Genomic DNA, 17,950 nt, shown 5'->3' on the forward strand with positions numbered 1-17,950 from the left:
AAGTATTTTAGAGCAGTTAAAAGAGTTTAGGACAGGGGCCGGCCTGGTGGCACAGTGGTTAAGTGCACACGTTCCACTTTGGTGGCCCAGGGTGTGCCGGTTCAGATTCCGGATGCAGGCATGGCACTGCTTGGCAAGCCATGCTGTGGTAGGTGTCCCACATATAAAGTAGAGGAAGAGGGGCACGGATGTTAGCTCAGGGCCAGTCTTCCTCAGCAAAAAGAGGAGGATTGACAGCAGATGTTAGCTCAGGGCTAACGTTCCTCAAAAAAGAAAAAAAATATTTTAGGACAATAAATAACTTTAATAACTTTTTCCTTTAAGGAAGTGAAATTGTATTCATGGACTCTTAATAAAAAAACCCATAGCTATAATTAAGTTACGAAGCTCTGAACATTTATAACTCCTATTAGTATAAAGCACATACTGAGTCTTAAAGATCATAAATCATTTGCCAAGCAAAAAAAAGCCACAGTCCTCAAGAAAAACTACAACTTATAGTCAAAAATAGTGAATTTTTTTGAATTGTGAGACCCTAAAATAATCCAATATCTTTAATCTCCTAATCCTGAACCACAGCGATTCTAAAAAATGAGGAAGGAGGGATACTGGGCACTTGAGGCCTCTCTATTTAATCTTTGGAATGAGGGCTTCTTCAAACCCCAGTGCCACCCTCCAACCCTCCCCCTCGAATCTCTGCATGTAATGAGAGATGTTTCTGAAAGTCATATATTCTATATTTGCAAAGCATGAAAGTAGAAAACATATTGAGTCATTATAAATATAGACAACACTAATGATAATTTTAGACAATGATACATATGCACAACATTCAAAAGTTTGCTTTTAGTAGAAAAATACCAATATGGTAAACAATCTCAGCAGAGGACTTGGCTTTCAATCCCAGCTCTGTCACTAGTCACCTAACTGAACAAGCCCTTCATAGCTCCATGGCTAGAGCTCCTCACTTACAGATGAAGAGAAATGATTTTCAAGGTTCCTTTCAGCTCTAAAGGAAATCCTATGATTCTAACTTTTCAAACTAGAATCAAAAGCAGAAGAAATTATGTCCCAAAATATTCAATATTTAAAATAGAAATCTGTATATATATATATATATATATGTGAGGTGACGGATGTGTTAACTAGATGGGAGGAACCCTTTCACATTGGAAACTTCTATCAAATCATCACAAGGTATACTTTAAATATCTTACAATTTTGTCAATTATACCTCAATAAAGCTAAAAAAAATATAGAAATCTGGTTAGAAAATTCTTTAAAAGACACTTTAAACTACATAACAAATTTCTCCTCCTGCCTCTAAGTCTTGGTTGCAGGACTCTAAGATTTATAAGTGGACTATTAAAAGATGCAAAATCTGATCGTGTTAACTCATTTCCCTCTATTTTAAATTCTGTTCAAAGTGCTGCCAGAGGCGGGGGTGGGGGATGGGGAAGATGGGTGACGGTGGTCAACAGGTAAAAACGTCCAGTTATAAGATAAGTTCTGGGGATGTAACGTACAGCATGGTGACTATAGTTAGTATTGCACTATATACTTGAAAGTTGCTGAGAGAGTAAATCTTAAAAGTTCTCATCACAAGAAAAACACTTTGTAACTATGTAAGGTGACTGAGGTTAACTAAACTTACTGTGGTGATTATTTTGCAATATATATATCAAATATTAGGTAGTACATCTTGGACTAATACAATGTTATCTGTCAATTACATCTCAATAAAACTGGGGAAAAAAGGCAAAGGGCTGAACACTAAACACTCAAACTTCTCTCCTCAAGCAAATATAATCATAAATTAAATTGATAAAACTTCAACATTTGAAAGCAAATGTTTCAAAGATGATTTTATGAATACATCTGATTATCCTATTCATTATTTCATTCAATCAGAATGCTGAGCACCTGTGTGTCAGGTACAGTCATATTTTAGCTTCTTTCTAATGTATCAAATAAAGCCAAAGAGTATGAGAATCTTACCAACATGGCCTCCTCCAATGGTGTATGTCTTCCCAGATCCAGTTTGTCCATAGGCAAAAACAGTTGCATTATAGCCCTCAATGAGTGACAACACAAGTGGCTTTATACAGGTATTATAAACTTCATCTTGAGTGGAATTTTTGCCAAAAACAAAATCAAAAGTAAAGACTCTATCTCTCCCAATGATAATTTGTTGAGTGTTTGGAATAACTCTCACACAAACTTGATGATTATGAAGAACTTCTTTGCACAGCAGAGGCCTAATTCTTACAGCAACTTTTACTGGTATTTCTTCCATGGTAGCTTAGATTTTACTAAATAGATTTTCTATTTAATATTCAGTAGTGTGAGAAACATCCATTTTACGTAAGATCTGGACTCCTGTGTATCAAATAAAAACAAAATTTAATTATTGACTCCTCTATCCTAATAAACTAACCATCTTCGAAAGCAAAGCCAATCAAAGCAGGTTTTGTTCCAATATAAGATAATTACAAAGAGTAAATCTGTCTTGTAACAGTACACTTATAATTTATAGATGAAATGATATGATGTCTGGATTTGCTGCAAAATAATCTAGGGGGTGGGGGCCATGAGTTGGCAAATGATAAAGATAAGTGATAAGTGCATGGGATTCCAGTGTGCCATTCTTTCTATAGTGGCAATATGTTTCCCAGCTCTTTAATCTAAATACTGAACAATTGGGGAGTTAGAAAATTAAGACAGGGAGGGGCTGGCCCAGTGGCGTAGTGGTCAAGTTCACATGCTCCGCTTCGGTGACCCATGGCTCACTGGTTCAGATGCTGAGTGCAGACTTACACACTGCTCATCAAGCCATGCTGTGGCAGCATCCCACACAGAACTAGAAGGACTTACAACTAGGATTACAACTATGTACTGGGGCTTTGGGGAGAAAAAAAGAGGAAGATTGCCAACAGATGTTAGCTCAGGGCCAAAAATGGAAGGAAAAAAAAAAAAAAGGAAATTAAGACAGGGAAATAACTGGCCAATTGTACACATGTGTTAAAAGGAAAACTTTGTACTAGATTTTATAGCAATGTATTGAAAAATAACATCTCCTCTTTGGCACAAATATTAGAAATAAACCTATGAAAATAGTTTAAGAATTTCTCTAAGTCAATATAAATTTAAAGCTAAATTTTTTATTAGAAAATCATCAAAACTAATAGAAAAACTGGTTTGCCACTCCTAAATTATGTTGTACTTATTTCTGAAGGTCTCTGGTGGAATTAATACACTAAAAGTAAACTGGTGGCTATACTCACAATGAACAACCTGAAAAATAAATTAAGAAAATAATTTCATTTACAATAGCATCAAAAAGAATAAAATACTTAGGAATAAATTTAACAAAAGACGTGTGGGGCCAGCCCTGTGGCCAAGTGGTTAAGTCTCGCACTCTGCTTCGGTGGCCCAGGGTTCGGATCCTGGGCGGAGACGTGGCACTGCTCATAGGCCATGTTGAGGCGGCATCCCACATGCCACAACTAGAAGGACCCACAACTAAAAAAATATACAACTATGTACTGGGGGGATTTGGGGAGAAAAAAAAAGCAGGGGAAAAAAAAAGAAGATTGGCAAGAATTGTTAGCTCAGGTGCCAATCTTTAAAAAAAAAAAATGTGTAAAACTTATACTCTGAAAACCACAAAATGTTGTTGAAAGAAAGTAAAGATCATCTAAATAAATGGAGAAACAGCTCATGTTCATAGATTGGAAGACAACATTGTTAAGATGCCAATATTCCCCAAATTGATCCACAGATTCAATGCAACACCTATCAAAAGCCTAGCTTATTTCTTTGCAGAAACTGATAAGCTAATCCTAAAATTCAAATGGAAATTCAAGGGACACAAAATAGCCAAAACAATATTGGAAGAAAAACAAAGTTGGAAGACACATTTCCCCAATTTTAAAACCAAGCCACAGTAACCAAGACAGTGTGGTACTGGCATAAGACAGACACAAAGATCAATGGAAATGCACTGAGAATCCAAAAATAAACCTTCACATTTATGGGCAATTGATTTCAACAAGAGAGCCAAGACAATTCAATGGGGGAAAGAACAGTCTTTTCAACAAACGGTCAAGGGACAACTGGATATCTGCATGCGTAAGAATGAACCTTAGGGGCCGGCCCCATGGCAGAGTGGTTAACTTCAAGTGCTCCACTTCGGTGGCCCAGGGTTTCACCGGTTCGAATCCTGGGCGCGTACATGGCACCACTCATTAGGCCATGCTTAGGCGGCATCCCACATGCCACAACTGGAAGGACCCACAACTAAAAATACACAACTATGTACTGGGGGCTTTGGGGAGAAAAAGGAAAAATAAAATCTTTAAAAAAAAGAAAAAGAACAAACCTTAACTCCTACCTCACATCATATACAAAAGTCTATTCAAGATCGTTCATAGACCTAAATGTATGAGCTGAAACTATAAAACCCTTAAAAGAAAAACACTGGGGTAAAACTCTTTGTAACCTTGAATTTGGCAATGATTTCTCAGATATGACACCCAAAGCAAAAGCAATAAGCAATAAAAGGAACAATAGAGGGGTCAGCCCGGTGGTGCAGCAGTTAAGTTCACACATTCCGCAGCCTGGGGTTCACTGGTTTGGATCCCAGGTGCCGACATGGCACCGCGTGTCAAGCCATGCTGTGGCAGGCGTCCCACATATAAAGTAGAGAAAGGTGGGCACGGATGTTAGCTCAGGGCCAGTCTTCCTCAGCAAAAAGAGGAGAACTGGTGGCAGACGTTAGCTCAGGGCTAATCTTCCTTCGAAAAAGAAAAAAAAAACCACAATAAGATACCACCTCACTCCCACTAACATAGCTATAATCAAAAAGACAGATCATAATAAGTGTAAGCAAGATTGTAGAGAATACAGAACCTTCATATACTCTTGATGGGCATGTAAAATGATGTAGCTGCTTTGGAAAATAGTCTGGCAGTTTCTCAAGAAATTAAACACAGTTATCATTTGACTTAGCAACTCCACTCTTAGGTATATACCCAAGAGAAATGAAAACGTATGTTGACATAAAAATTTGTACATGCATGTTCACAGTCTTGGTAGGATAAAGCTTACACCATATAAAAGCTAAAAACAAATGTAACAAGTAACTTATGATAACGTTTAAGTGCAGATGATGAAAAATAACCAGTTTGGGGTGGGGCTGGGCTCTTTGGAGAAGACTAGTCTTGAACACCATCATTAAGTAACCTATAGACCAATGGACTAAAATAATATTTTCAGCACTACTTGCTATGGAAATGTTAATGAAGACATTTAATATTCACTAGCCTTTAAAAATCCCTACAGCAGCACTATGCATTTATAATTTTGTGAGTGGAGTCTGAAAAGGATCACAGTAACAAAAAAAATTTACATCACTCTACAGAGAGCTCACTGAGAGTAAAAATATATCAGCTCCCTTGGGCTGTAAAATCCCAAAACTGAGTCAACAAACTATCTTTAGGGGCCAAAACAAAGAGATGCACCTAACCTTGGCAGTTCAATCACTGTAGGAAATTCTGCACTGAAAAAATAAATACTCTTAAGTATGATATATCTTTTCTTGGATCCTAAAGGACTCTACAATCATTTGGTACTGGAAACTTTTCCAAAGAAACTACAGAGATGCTGTTAAGAGTTGGTTCTTCCAAATGTCTCTGAACACCTACATATGAAGTTTTTATCAATAAAAACTGGTTTATTTTCTTTTCTTATGCCACCACATTAAAACAAAAGTCATGTTTTATGTTAAATCTAACTACTTTCAATGAAACCGCTAATAAAAAGTGCCAAGTGTAATTGGGATATTTTCACTTTCTTGGTTTCTAGACTAGGAATATCTATAAACAATCTGACTATAAAGGCAATCGAAATCACCTATTCTAATCATTGAAGAATGATAAGGGACCATAAACATATGGCTTGCAAAACATTAATACAAGAACTTAAGTTTTAAGAAAAATCCATAACACTTAAACTTCTTCAGATTTCGGATCAATTACAGTCAACAGAAGCCTATGTATCATGTCACCAATAAATGTAAAGAAAAGTGAAATCTGATTGGCTGGTAATATTGAGGTATACTCAATGGAGTTTTGAAACCTGAGCAAAGACAAGAGAAATACTTGATCACTTGATGCCATGTCATTGATCAGAAACAAGCGTCTCCAAATACCGTTGCCATCCTGTGTCCCTCGTTTTTCAGAAGTACTGCTTGTCTAAAAATTGTGGTTTGTTAATATTTTCCTAAGAAATTTCCCAGCAAATGAATAGTGGATCGTGTAGGGAGCTCAGAAAAGGCCCTAAATGCATAAAGTAGACAGGGAAGATAGGAAGTAGAGAGTAAAGATAGGACGTAAACAAATATTTAAAAAGTTGGAGGGGACGAAGTGCTATTTAAAAGGTGTTTCAAAAATAATCTGGGCACCCTTTCTTTCTCAATTATCACCTGCCTCTGAGGGAGCGGCTTTCGGACTCCCACAGCGCTTAGAAAGTACCAAAGTTTCAACATCCGCCAGGGAAAAGGAGGCTGGCCACAAAACGAAACCCCCGCCGCGGGTCGGCCCTCCCAGCCCCCTTCAAACCCGCAGCCGGAAGCGGGAACCCGAGGAGGACACAGGACCCGAGGCAGCGGGATGCAGCCCAGCGGTCCCACGCCTCCTGTTCCTCCGGCCCTTCCACCTCAAGGGAGACCCGAGCTCCGCCGGCCACTCGGCGGGGGTCCCAGCACCCACCCCAGGCCCCCTCAGACACCCCCCTCGGCCTGGCCGGCGCCCCAAGCGCCCCCAAACCCACACCGCGGAGACCCTGACTCCCCGGCCGACGGCCCCCCTCCCAACGGCTGGCCGGGGTCACGGTCGCAGCCGGCGGGAGGACAAGTGGGTGTCGCCCCGCTCCCGACGCGCCCGCCATTCACTGACTGGCTCGAGAAAGCCCCGGCCTCCGGCGGCGAACGCAGCACAGGACTCCTCGGCTTCCCTTAGCCGCGCCGCCGCCGCCGCCGCCGCCCGCGCCTTTTGTTGTCTCGGGATCTCCCGGCAACGCGCGAAGCCCGCCACCGAAGCGCCCCCTCCCGGCTGGACGTGCTGGCCCGGCCCCGCCCCCGGGCACGCCCCGCCCCGCCCCGCCCCGTCGCCGAGGAGCCGGGCGCCCGCCGCCGGGAGCTCCTCCCCTAAGCGTCGTTACAAAACCAACGCCCAGGGAACCCTATGAGAGTGCCGAGCCAAAGTAACTGTCTGCGGTAGCATGTATCAGTACAATTTATTCTTTTTTATGACTGAATAATATTACATTGTATGGACATACCACATTTTATTTATCCATTCATCAGTTGATGGACATGTGGGTAGCACAATCTAAGCATCTTCAAGAAGTGTTTCTTCTCTTATGAAACTTAGGAGTGAAGATGAATTTAATAACTGCTTAGTTATTAAATTGAATATTTTTAATTTTAAAAATCCCCAAAGATATGAATTTGTTAATTATGTTGCATTTTTAGAACTCAAAAAAAATTTGCCTGGCGTGATGGTAAATTGGTAGGTCAGGCTGGCCTGCTGACGAAACCTCAATGAATAACAGTAACAATTTGGGTGTGAGAATTCCGGGGAAGTCTCTGCAGCAGGTCTCAGGAGGCCACACGTTTGCAAAGGAGGTCAGCAAATGCATAACAGGATTGGAATGGGACATTTCCTGTTTCACCCAAATTGCTGTCCTGAATCCAAAGGTGAAGAGAAGGGGTCACTTAAGTTCCCCACTTGTGAGGAGCACACAAGTCATTGTTGCCCCCTCCCACTGGCCCCCAGGATTTACAGCAGAACAGAGCTAATGCCATTCCAACTCCAGCCCTGTATCCTTTTAACGTGTTTATAAAAGGAACTTAGGGGTGCTAAGGGAGAGATGAGGTCTTGGGCCTTGCGGACTCGGGGATAGAGGGTTCACAAGTAAGAGGCTTCCCTCCTCAGTCAAACGAGGCTCTAAGAGTGACCTGGAGAGCCTGGGAGAGCAGCACCAAGGGGAAACCAGCCTTGTGATTGGGCAAGAGGCTGAATGATCTCCTTCTGTGTTTCTGTAGACTGAAGCAAAGCAATTGAATGACAGCACAGAGAGGGTGCTGAGAGGAGCAGCCTGCACTCCCACCATTTGGCAGGGCAAGAACCTGTGATTTTTCCTTTGTCTCCAATCTTGCTCTGACAAATCCATCCTCCACACCTACTGTGATGATCTATCTAGGACACAAGTCTGACCACAAATCTGTCCTTTGCCTATAACGTTTCTGTAACATCATGGAGAATATTACTTCTTAGCAGCTGGAATGAGAAATCCACATAGGGGAGACAGTTTTGCTGAGAGGATGCATTGCTTGCCAACACCCAGGTGGAAGCTAAGCCTCCTAGGTTTGATTTTGTTGGTACCTAGGCTTCAGAGAAGAGGCTATTGTTGCTCATACGAGACCAAGAGAAGAATTATTTAACTGCTCTTGAAAAGGAATGAGGAAGATGGAGGAAGGGAAAGGTGTCGGGAAGACGCTGTATCAGAGAGGAGGGAGTGGGTATATGATGAGAATTCCAGGTAAAAGGGAATTGGGTAATGGGGATCTTTAGGATGTATGTAGGGAGGTGTGCAGTGTGTACGCCTTCCTCTCTCTCCCCTGCAAAATCTTCAGTAAAGTCTACATTGCTAACTGAAGCATCTGTGACAGAGGATTGTTTGTAGAAACTTAAAGATATGCCCATCCCCAAGTCCAATCTGGTGCTGGACAAAACCAGAGATCGACCATGTGGACCTAGAAGGCAGAAGATTAGAAGAAAGCTGAAGTCTGGCTTGCACATCAGTGATGTTTTATTTCACTAATAAACCAAGCAATTCAAATTAAAATAAACCATTTTCACCTACCAAGTTGGCAACAACTTTTCATGAAGTAATACCAGCAAGCATTCAGTGAGACAGAAAATTTTGTGCATAATCCCAACTCTTGTCATCTCTCCTAAGAAGATACGGATATGGATAAAGAATCATGTTCAAGGAAGTTCATTATGGTATTATTTGTAATAGCAAAAACCTGGAAGTTACATATATGTTCAATGAAAGGGACTGATAAATTAACCTGTTACATTTATAAAAGAGAATATTATGTACTCATTGAAATTCATGTTTACAAAAATTTGTATAGGAAAATGCTTACAAATTAAGGATATAAAATAGTATCTATTTTTCTCACCTGAAGAATTGGCATAGAAATCGTTGTGAGGTTTGAAGAAGGAAATAATTGTAAAGCACAAAGAACAGTAAGTATTCAAAAATTATTAGGTAGCTAGAATGATGATAATTTTCTCAATTCTCTCACATAGAAAAACACAAGATAGTAAAAACATTCAACAAAATTCACCAAAATGATAACCACCATCAACACTGGATTAAAGGTCCTTTTCTTTTCTCTTTTTTTTGAGGAAGATTAGCCCTGAGCTAACATCTGCTGCCAATCCTCCTCTTTTTGCTGAGGAAGACTGGCCCTGAGCTCACATCTGTACCCATCTTCCTCTACTTTATATGTGGGACGCCTACCACAGCATGGCTTGCGGAACAGTGCCATGACTGCACCCGGGATCTGGACTGGCGAACCCAGGGCTGCCGAAGCAGAACGTGCGCACTTAACCACTGTGCCACCAGGTGGGCCCCAAAGGTCATTTTCATAGTTGAAACAATTAGGATCTTGGTCCCAAGGAACAGAAACCAACTCTAGATTACTTAAGAAAAAAAGGAAAGAAGACTATGTTGAAAAGTTTATCATTAGAGCACTTCATGTTACAAGTAATGGAAACTCAAAGTCAGATTATCTTTAATAAGAAAATATATTTCAGCTCATATAACTTGAAGTGAAATGTGAGAAAAATATGTCTTAGAATCAATGAAATAGGACATACTCCTATATACTCATGAGTTTAGTTGAGGGGGCCTCTACTCTTTTGCATCGATCAATTTATTTATTCCTGTACCAATACCATACTGCTTTAATTACCATAGTTTTCTGGGATATTTTGCTGATAGGGCAAGCCAGTCCTCATTGTTCTAACTTTTTTTGACTATTCTCAGCATTTCTCTTCTAGAACTTTTGAATTAGTTTGACAATTTCTGGAAGAAAGTTCCATTGATATTTGTTTATTGGGATTGTATTTAAATTTTTTTAATTTATAAATACATTAATTTTATAAACATGAAAGACAAATTTTTAAAAGAACTTCATAGCTCTTTATGATAAAGATAAAATGGCTCTTTATGGGCTGGCTCCGTGGCGGAGTGGTTAAGTTCGCATGCTCCGTCCGCTGCAGGCAGCCCAGGGTTCAGATCCTGGACGCGAACATGGCACTGCTCATGAGGCCACGTTGAGGCGGCATCCCACATCCCACAGCTAGAATGACCTGCAACTGAGATATACAGCTATGTACGGTGGGGGGCGGGTTGGGGAAGATAAAGCAGAAAAAAAAAAAAAGAAGATTGGCAACAGTTGTTAGCTCAGGCGCCAATCTTTAAAAAAAAAAAAAAAAGGCTCTTTATGATAAAGTCCCATCATCTTTACATGGGATACAAGGCCTTCCATAATCTACTTTTTGCCTACATTTCCAGACTTATCCCTGCTATTTCTTGCCTCACATTTTATTCTCCCGCATCAGCAGAGACCATATATTACTTATTTTCATGTCCCCATTGTTGAGCATAGTCACTCGTTAATACACAGTAAATTTTAGGCTCATCGCAGAGATTCAGCAAATGTTTATGGAAACGAAAAAAAAAAACAATCAGAAAACAAGTAATTTGCTCAAGGCTACATGGTTGCTAACTGACAGAGGCAAGACAGAAGCCTGTATGTGTCAATGACAAAGTCAACACTGCCTCCCCAGAGGCTGAGCTGAGCTATAGCTTTCTACACAATGCACCTCTCTCTCTCTCTAACACTTTTTTTGCTCAAGTCAGGATCCAGACATGCTCCACATGTAGCTTCTGGTCAATATGTCCCTTCATTCTCTTTTAATCCTCGTAATCCTTTTTAATCTTTTAACCCTTCACCTTTTTGAAAACTGTGGTAAAATATGCATAACACAAAATTTATCATCTTAACCATTTTTAAGTATGCAGTTCAGTCATGTTAAGTGCATTCACATTGTTGTGCAACCAATCTCCAGAACTCTTTTTATCTTGCAAACCTGAAACTCTATACCCGTTAAACAACCGTTCCCAATTCGTCCCTTTCCCCAGAACCTGACAACCACCCTTCTACTTTCTGTCTCTATGAATTTGACTACTCTGGGTACCTCATATAAGTAGCTTACTTCACTTAACATGATGTCCTCAAAATTTACCCACATTATAACATGTGTCACAATTTCATTCCTTTTAAGACTAATATTCCATTGTATTGATATACCACATTTTGTTTATCCATTCATATGTCATTGGGCACTTGGGTTGCTTCCAACTTTTGGCTCTTGTGATTAATGCTGCTGTGAACAAGGATGTGCAAATATCTCTTCAAGATCTTGCTTTCAATTCTTTTGGGTATATACCCAAATGTGGAATTGCTAGATCATATGGTAATCCTCTTTTTAATTAAGTGAGGGACTACCATACTGTTTTCCATGGTGGCTGCACCATGTTTACCTTCCCACCAACAGTGCACAAGCATTTCAATTTTCCACATCCACGCCATTCCCCACCCTTTTTTTAAATCATTTATTTGTTGAAGAAATTGTCCCATGTGTCGTTTAGAATGTTTCACATTCTAGATTTGGTGGTCGCGTCTTTGTGTTGTCATTTAACTTGCTCCTCTTATTTCCTACATTTCCTGTAAACTAGTAGTTAGATCTAGATTCTTGATTAGATTTAGGTTCAATTTTTCTGCCAAGAATAATTCACAGACGGGGCTGTATACTTCCTATTGCAATACAAGAGGAGGCACATAATGTCTGTATATCCCAGTTTTCATGATTTTAAGATTATTAGCAAGTTCAGATATTCTCAGCATAATCCATCGATTAAAAAAGTTCCCCATCAACATTTTACCTAATGGTTTTAACAGTCATTGATAATCATTTTCCAGATCTATTATATCATTAGGGATTCGAAAACAATAAAGTTCTAATTCTAATATTCCTTTCTTGCATTTAGTAGGTGGAATTGTTCTATAAAGAGCCTTGCCTCATTGGGTTATCCTGAAATGCACTTAGTACAGGAATGGTGGGATACATATTTGATTTTTTCCCCTTTTATTTATCAATTATGAGAATGCTGAATTGGTCCCCACCAAACTCCAGAGTCGACCAATACGGTTTCTCTTTTTCCAGTTGAGTGTGTGTGTGTGATTATGAACTCATAGATTTTTTAACTTTTTACTTGCTTTCCAAATACCATTTTCACTCCTCAAAGCAAGTATTTCCAGACTTATTAAATACCGTTGTGACCTATTGTTTCTTTTCATTTTAACTCAGGTTTCGTCAAAGTTATTGAGGCTTAATAACTGAATTCCTTTCCTGCACCCAAGGAATACTGATTAATTCACATGCAAACCAACCCTTAGTCCGTCCTGAGAATGTCGAAATAGGAATGGTGAAGGAAGGGAGAGAGTTAATAGGTTTTCCTATCTCCTGATAGGAAATTGGATTAGTTCTTTCCTTGGACCAACTCGAATGTAGCCTTACTTTTTTCCCAGCTCTTCTTCAACAGTTCCCAGCTTGAAATGATCTCCACCTGCTGAAGAATTCTGACCACACATAGGTGTAGAAGAAAAGGTAGTTTTGGCTGCCTACCATTTCTTTTCCTTTCTATAAGCAGACCTCCTCTATTTCTTCAAGAATGCCCCTGCTCCATCTGGTAGGCCAGTCAATCACTTGGCCCTTGCCCCAGGTCACCGGGGAGGGGGCAGGAGGCGGGGATGGGACAGGTAGGGGGACAGGATCTGGGACTCACCAGGCTCATCAGCCAAGCCCCAGATTTTTCCTTGGGCTATTGGCAAAGATTTGCACTCTATTGGCTGGAATCACTAGCTATTAGAGTCGTCTCTTCCAACAGAGCAAAAAGAAATACAAGATGTGGTCTTTGTGCATTTTAATCCCTGGACCATAACTAGGCATGGCTAAGGCCAGCTCTTTCCTTGGACTTATCTTTTTTTCTTTTGATGATTACATTTCCTTTTTCATTATGCTAGTTTCAGTCTGGTTTCTTTCACTTAAAACTAGACTATCTATGACACAATGGGAGAAATCAAAACAGAAAGGAAAAAGAAAAGAAGGAATGTAGTATATGGGAAAAAGAGAAACTTAGCTGAATGCCACAATAATCTATTTCTCCAAACTTCCAATTGCCTTAGTTAGCTAATTTTATACCTGAAAGAAATCTTACAAGTTATTTAGTCCCACCATATATTTATTTTTTATTCAATATCCCCGAGTTAGGCAAAAGATATTTTGCCATATTATTTATTCATACCTGCATTAGGGTTCTCCAGAGAAAACAGAACCAATAGAATATATAGAGATATAAATATAGATATAGACCTATAATCTATATCTATCTATCCATCCATCCACCTAGAGAGAGAAAAAGATTTATTTTAAGGAAATTGGAAATTCAGGTAAGAGTGGATGTTATAGTTTTGAGTCTAAAATCTGCAGGTCAGGCCAGCAAGTAGGAAACTCAAGCAGGGTTTCTATGTTTCAGTCTTTTTTTTTTTTTTTTTTGAGGAAGATTAGCCCTGAGCTACCATCTGCTGCCAATCCTCCTCTTTTTGCTGAAGAAGACTGGCCCTGAGCTCACATCTGTGCCCATTGTCGGGGACTGGTCTTGGCCACTCCAAGATATGTCTCTTTGGCATGAGGATTATTTGAGGCTGATTGCTTTTGATAAACTGGGACAGGGAAGGAGGCTCTGAGGGGTGGAACTTTCTTGCCCTTTGTTAGGAGACATTTACATTGTAAAGGAAATCTCTATCTGTAAAGGTGCCTCCCTCTCTGTACCAGGAAGAAGAAAGGGGATGACCTTCTCTCTAGAAACTCTTAATCAATGCCAAAGGCAAAGATTTAAATCTGCATAATAATCTTATTCCTGTTTCTGGTAACCTCCTGTAACTGACTCCCCCCACCCCCAACATCCTCCTTTGTCATTAGCTGAGATCATACTTAAGGTGGGGGCTTCAGCCATTTTGGCAGTTGCTCAGCTTGCCTGACCTCTCCCATGTATACATGTTATAAAGCTTTGTTTAATTTTCTCCTGCTATTCTGTCTCATGTGAATTTAATTCATTCTCCGGCCAGAAGGACCCAGAGCAGGTAGAGGAAATGTCTTCCTCCCCTACACCATCTTCCTCCATTTTATATGTGAGACGTCTGCCGCAGCATGGCGGGCCAAGCAGTGCCATGTCCACACCTGGGATCTGAACCGGCAAACCCCGGGCTGCCAAAGAACATGTGAACTTAACCGCTGCACCACCAGGCCAGCCCCTATGTTTCAGTCTTGAAGCTTGGATGTTTCTTCTTCTGGAGACCTCAATCTTTACTCTTAAGGCCTTCAGCTGATTGGATGAGGCCCACTCATGTTATGGAGTGTAACTGCTTTACTCAAGTCTATTGATTGTAAATGTTAATCATATCTAAAAAATGATGAGGATCAAACCTGCCCCGGGGGAGAAAAGCCCAAGGCGTCCTGGCCTACACACTGATCTATATCATCCTCCAAGAAGCACAGGACGTCCCGACCTGATCCATCTGATTCTTATCTAAAGTTGTAGAACCACCCAATAACCAGACCCTACCTACACTGATACCATTTTAATGACTTTTTTACATAACCTTTCCTTCATCTTGTAAAGATGGTAACTCACATACCTATGCCTTATAAATTTAGCCCTACCCTCAACCTGTGTTTGCAGCTCTTCACTGCCCATGGGTCCTGTCCCCATGCTCCTCCATGCTATTCTCTGAATAAAGGAGCACTACTACCAGACTTTGAGAGTCCAAGAAATCTTTCTCTTTTTTGTTGAGGAAGATTATCCCTGAGCTAACTACTGCCAATCCTCCTCTTTTTGCTGAGGAAGCCTGGCCCTGAGCTAACATCCATGCCCATCTTCCTCTACTTTATATGTTGGACGCCTACCACAGCATGGCTTTTAGCCAAGTGGTGCTATGTTTGCACCCGGGATCCGAACCAGTGAACCCGGGGCCGTCGAGAAGCCGAATGTGTGAACTTAACCGCTGCACCACGGGGCCGGCCCTGAAATCTTTCTTTTGACTCCTCAGCTCGCTGAGCCCGCATCAAAAAATATCTTTACAGCAACATCTAGACTGATGTTTGACGAAACAACTGGGCACCATAGCCTAGCCAGGCTGACACATAAGATTAACTACTGCAATCTCATCCTATAAATAATTTGAGATATGTATACATCCTGTAAAATGATACAAAAAGAAAACTGGAATCAGAACTAGAAAATCAGAGTCAGATGATCCCGTTACATATGTAAATTAAACAGGCATAGAAATTCTAACTGATTTGTTCAAATGTTAATGACAGAACCGAGGCAAGTGAGCATGTAGTGATTCTCCTAGGAGAGCATAGACCCTTGGATCGTGAGACTGAACATTTTACACTGTGGAGAACTCACAATTCTGGACTTCCTTACTTTGAGGGTCATTACCTCCCATGGTTTGGCAACAAATAAAATGAATAAACAAGTAAAAATTTTGCTTGGGGAGCCAGCCCTGTGGCCTAGTGGTTAAGTTCAGTGTGCTCAGGATTGGTTCCTGGGCACAAGCCTATACCACATGTTGGTGGCCATGCTGTGGCAGTGACCCACATACAAAATAGAGGAAGACTGGCACAGATATTAGCTCAAGGCAAATCTTCCTTAGCAAAAAAAAAAAAAAAAAAAAAAAAGTTGCCTGGGTCGTGGCAGCCTACTTTTTTCTCAACCAATGCACAAACGAGAAAGGGTTGATGGTGACACTGCTGAACTCTACCTGACCTTGTACTCTTAGAAAACAGTGACATTAAGAAATTCCTCAAACCTTTTGTTTTCTGAAATTGCCCACCCTTTTTTGTTCTGGGAAACGGTTTACCCAAAAGGACCACCATTCTGTATGTGACTTAGATAAGACTAATCTGTTGACTCTTTCTCATGTCTCCCTTGTTTACCCTTGACAAGGCCAAACACAAATCTTTCCTCTTTTGCCTAAACCTGCTGACAAGGCCAGATACAGACTCTCCTGTTCCTCACTCTCTGTCTCGTGAATGATTAGCTGAGATTAGAACTGTTTGTCCACCTGAAACTAGCTACAGAGATAAACATTTCTAGTTCAGTGAGCTGGCTGAGACTGCTCCTGATGGCAAAACAACCCCACCTGTAAATCCCCCCACCTGTAACTTGTCTACTCCTCCCTATGAGAGACCGGGGCAACACCACTCTGCCAAGAGACTCTGACCTCTGGACCTCTGGATCTTCATATTGCAAGAGACTGAATAAGACCAATTTCCTTACTTGTTCAGGTTTTCTCTTTGACAAGAGCATTCACCAAAGAGCTGAGAATCAAAAACTGAAATTAAAAAAAAGGAAAAAGTGATCTAAGCACACTGAGAGAAACGGGTTAGAGACATAAGGAAAAGGAAGGTGTGGTTGTCTTGGGGCTGATCCTAGATCACATACTGTGCTCATTAAACCTGTACCTCCTCAACTGGGTTATTAAGCCATTACTCATTCAGCTTCAGGGGAGGAGGCAGATTGAAAGAGCTCGATAAATGATTTCTGAATTGAACTGAATGAAATCTATTAATTTCTTTAGTGCTAATTAGGGGGAATTACAGGTTGAGAAAGGAACAAAATCAGCCCCTGACAAGAGCTGGCCCGGCACTCACAGCTGTGCCATGTTATTCTCCTGTTGAACATAATCTCACAGAATACCAACATCAGACAAGGTTACTTACAGATTACGGCAAAGCTAGACAAAAAATAAGGCCACTTGATAATTTTGTCTAAGCACAGACAAAAGCAAGGCTACTGTACCACACACATAGTACCAAATATCCTTCTATCTTGGCCAAAGTGAGTGACTGCTGCTTCTTTACCAATTTCAGCTTTTCACTTGCTCTAGCCTGCCCTCCTTATAGATAAGATTTATGAGACAGCCAGCGGTAGAATTGCTCCTGTTTTTGACAGCATCCAATCTAGAGAGAACCCTGCTTCCCCAGACCCTCCCCTAAATCATCCTCTTGCAGAGATGCCCTATGCTGCAACAAGAATTAGCCCAACCTGTTTACTTCGCTTGGAGGATACTGACATGGTACTGTGGCTAAATTACTAGAGTTTGTAGAGGGAGGCAAATCATCAGGTGGCCACTGAAGAAGAATTAATGAAATATGTAAAAAAAAAAAAAAAGCCAAAATGTTTTTGAGTTTGTTACAAAGCAAAATGCATTAAAGGAAACTGAGTCACCAAGGAATTAGAATTAATGTTTAATCTCTGCTAGGGAACTGGCTTATCGACAGTAAATGAAGGATTTCTCTGGATGGAGGCCTGTGATCAAGGGACTCCAGGAGCTGTGCACGTTTTCGTTAATTGTCTTTAAGAGAGTATGCAGAATGAATCAACATAACCAAAAAAACTTTCCAGATCCTATTTCTACATTCTCATCTGGAACTTCAGGAGCTGACTCCCTGTTCATTATATTCCCCAGACTACCCTGAAATCCACAGAGAGAATTATTCCTGCACAAGGGCCACAAAACTAAGAACATTAGAATTAGAATATTACCATTTTGCAATCCCTAATAAAATAACACATCTGGAAAATGATCATCAATGGTGAAACCACTGGTGAAATGTTATTTAAATTCTTAGTCTGTATCAGGTATGAAATTATAAAATCCATGCATGGTGGT

At 40.5% G+C, this 17,950-nt stretch overlaps 1 protein-coding gene across 7 annotated transcripts in view; it reads right to left on the reverse strand.

Moving 5' to 3' along the window:
* KIF27 (kinesin family member 27) overlaps positions 1 to 7,155 on the reverse strand; it is a 93,714-nt gene extending 86,559 nt beyond the window's left edge. For 2 of the 7 annotated variants that reach the window (XM_001488810.6, XM_070248496.1), the window contains exons 1-2: positions 6,957 to 7,155; positions 1,999 to 2,379 (exon numbers count right to left, since the gene is read on the reverse strand). In XM_001488810.6, the coding sequence (XP_001488860.1) occupies positions 1,999 to 2,296 (298 nt within the window). In that variant the 5' untranslated portion in view covers positions 2,297 to 2,379; positions 6,957 to 7,155. The remainder of the gene's footprint in view (positions 1 to 1,998; positions 2,380 to 6,956) is intronic. The other 5 variants (XM_014735391.3, XM_070248497.1, XM_070248498.1 and 2 more) reach the window with 4 other exon arrangements.
* Positions 7,156 to 17,950: the final 10,795 nt, after the last annotated feature.

Source organism: Equus caballus, chromosome 23 (genome assembly GCF_041296265.1).
Source record: "Equus caballus isolate H_3958 breed thoroughbred chromosome 23, TB-T2T, whole genome shotgun sequence".
Lineage (NCBI taxonomy): Eukaryota > Metazoa > Chordata > Mammalia > Perissodactyla > Equidae > Equus > Equus caballus.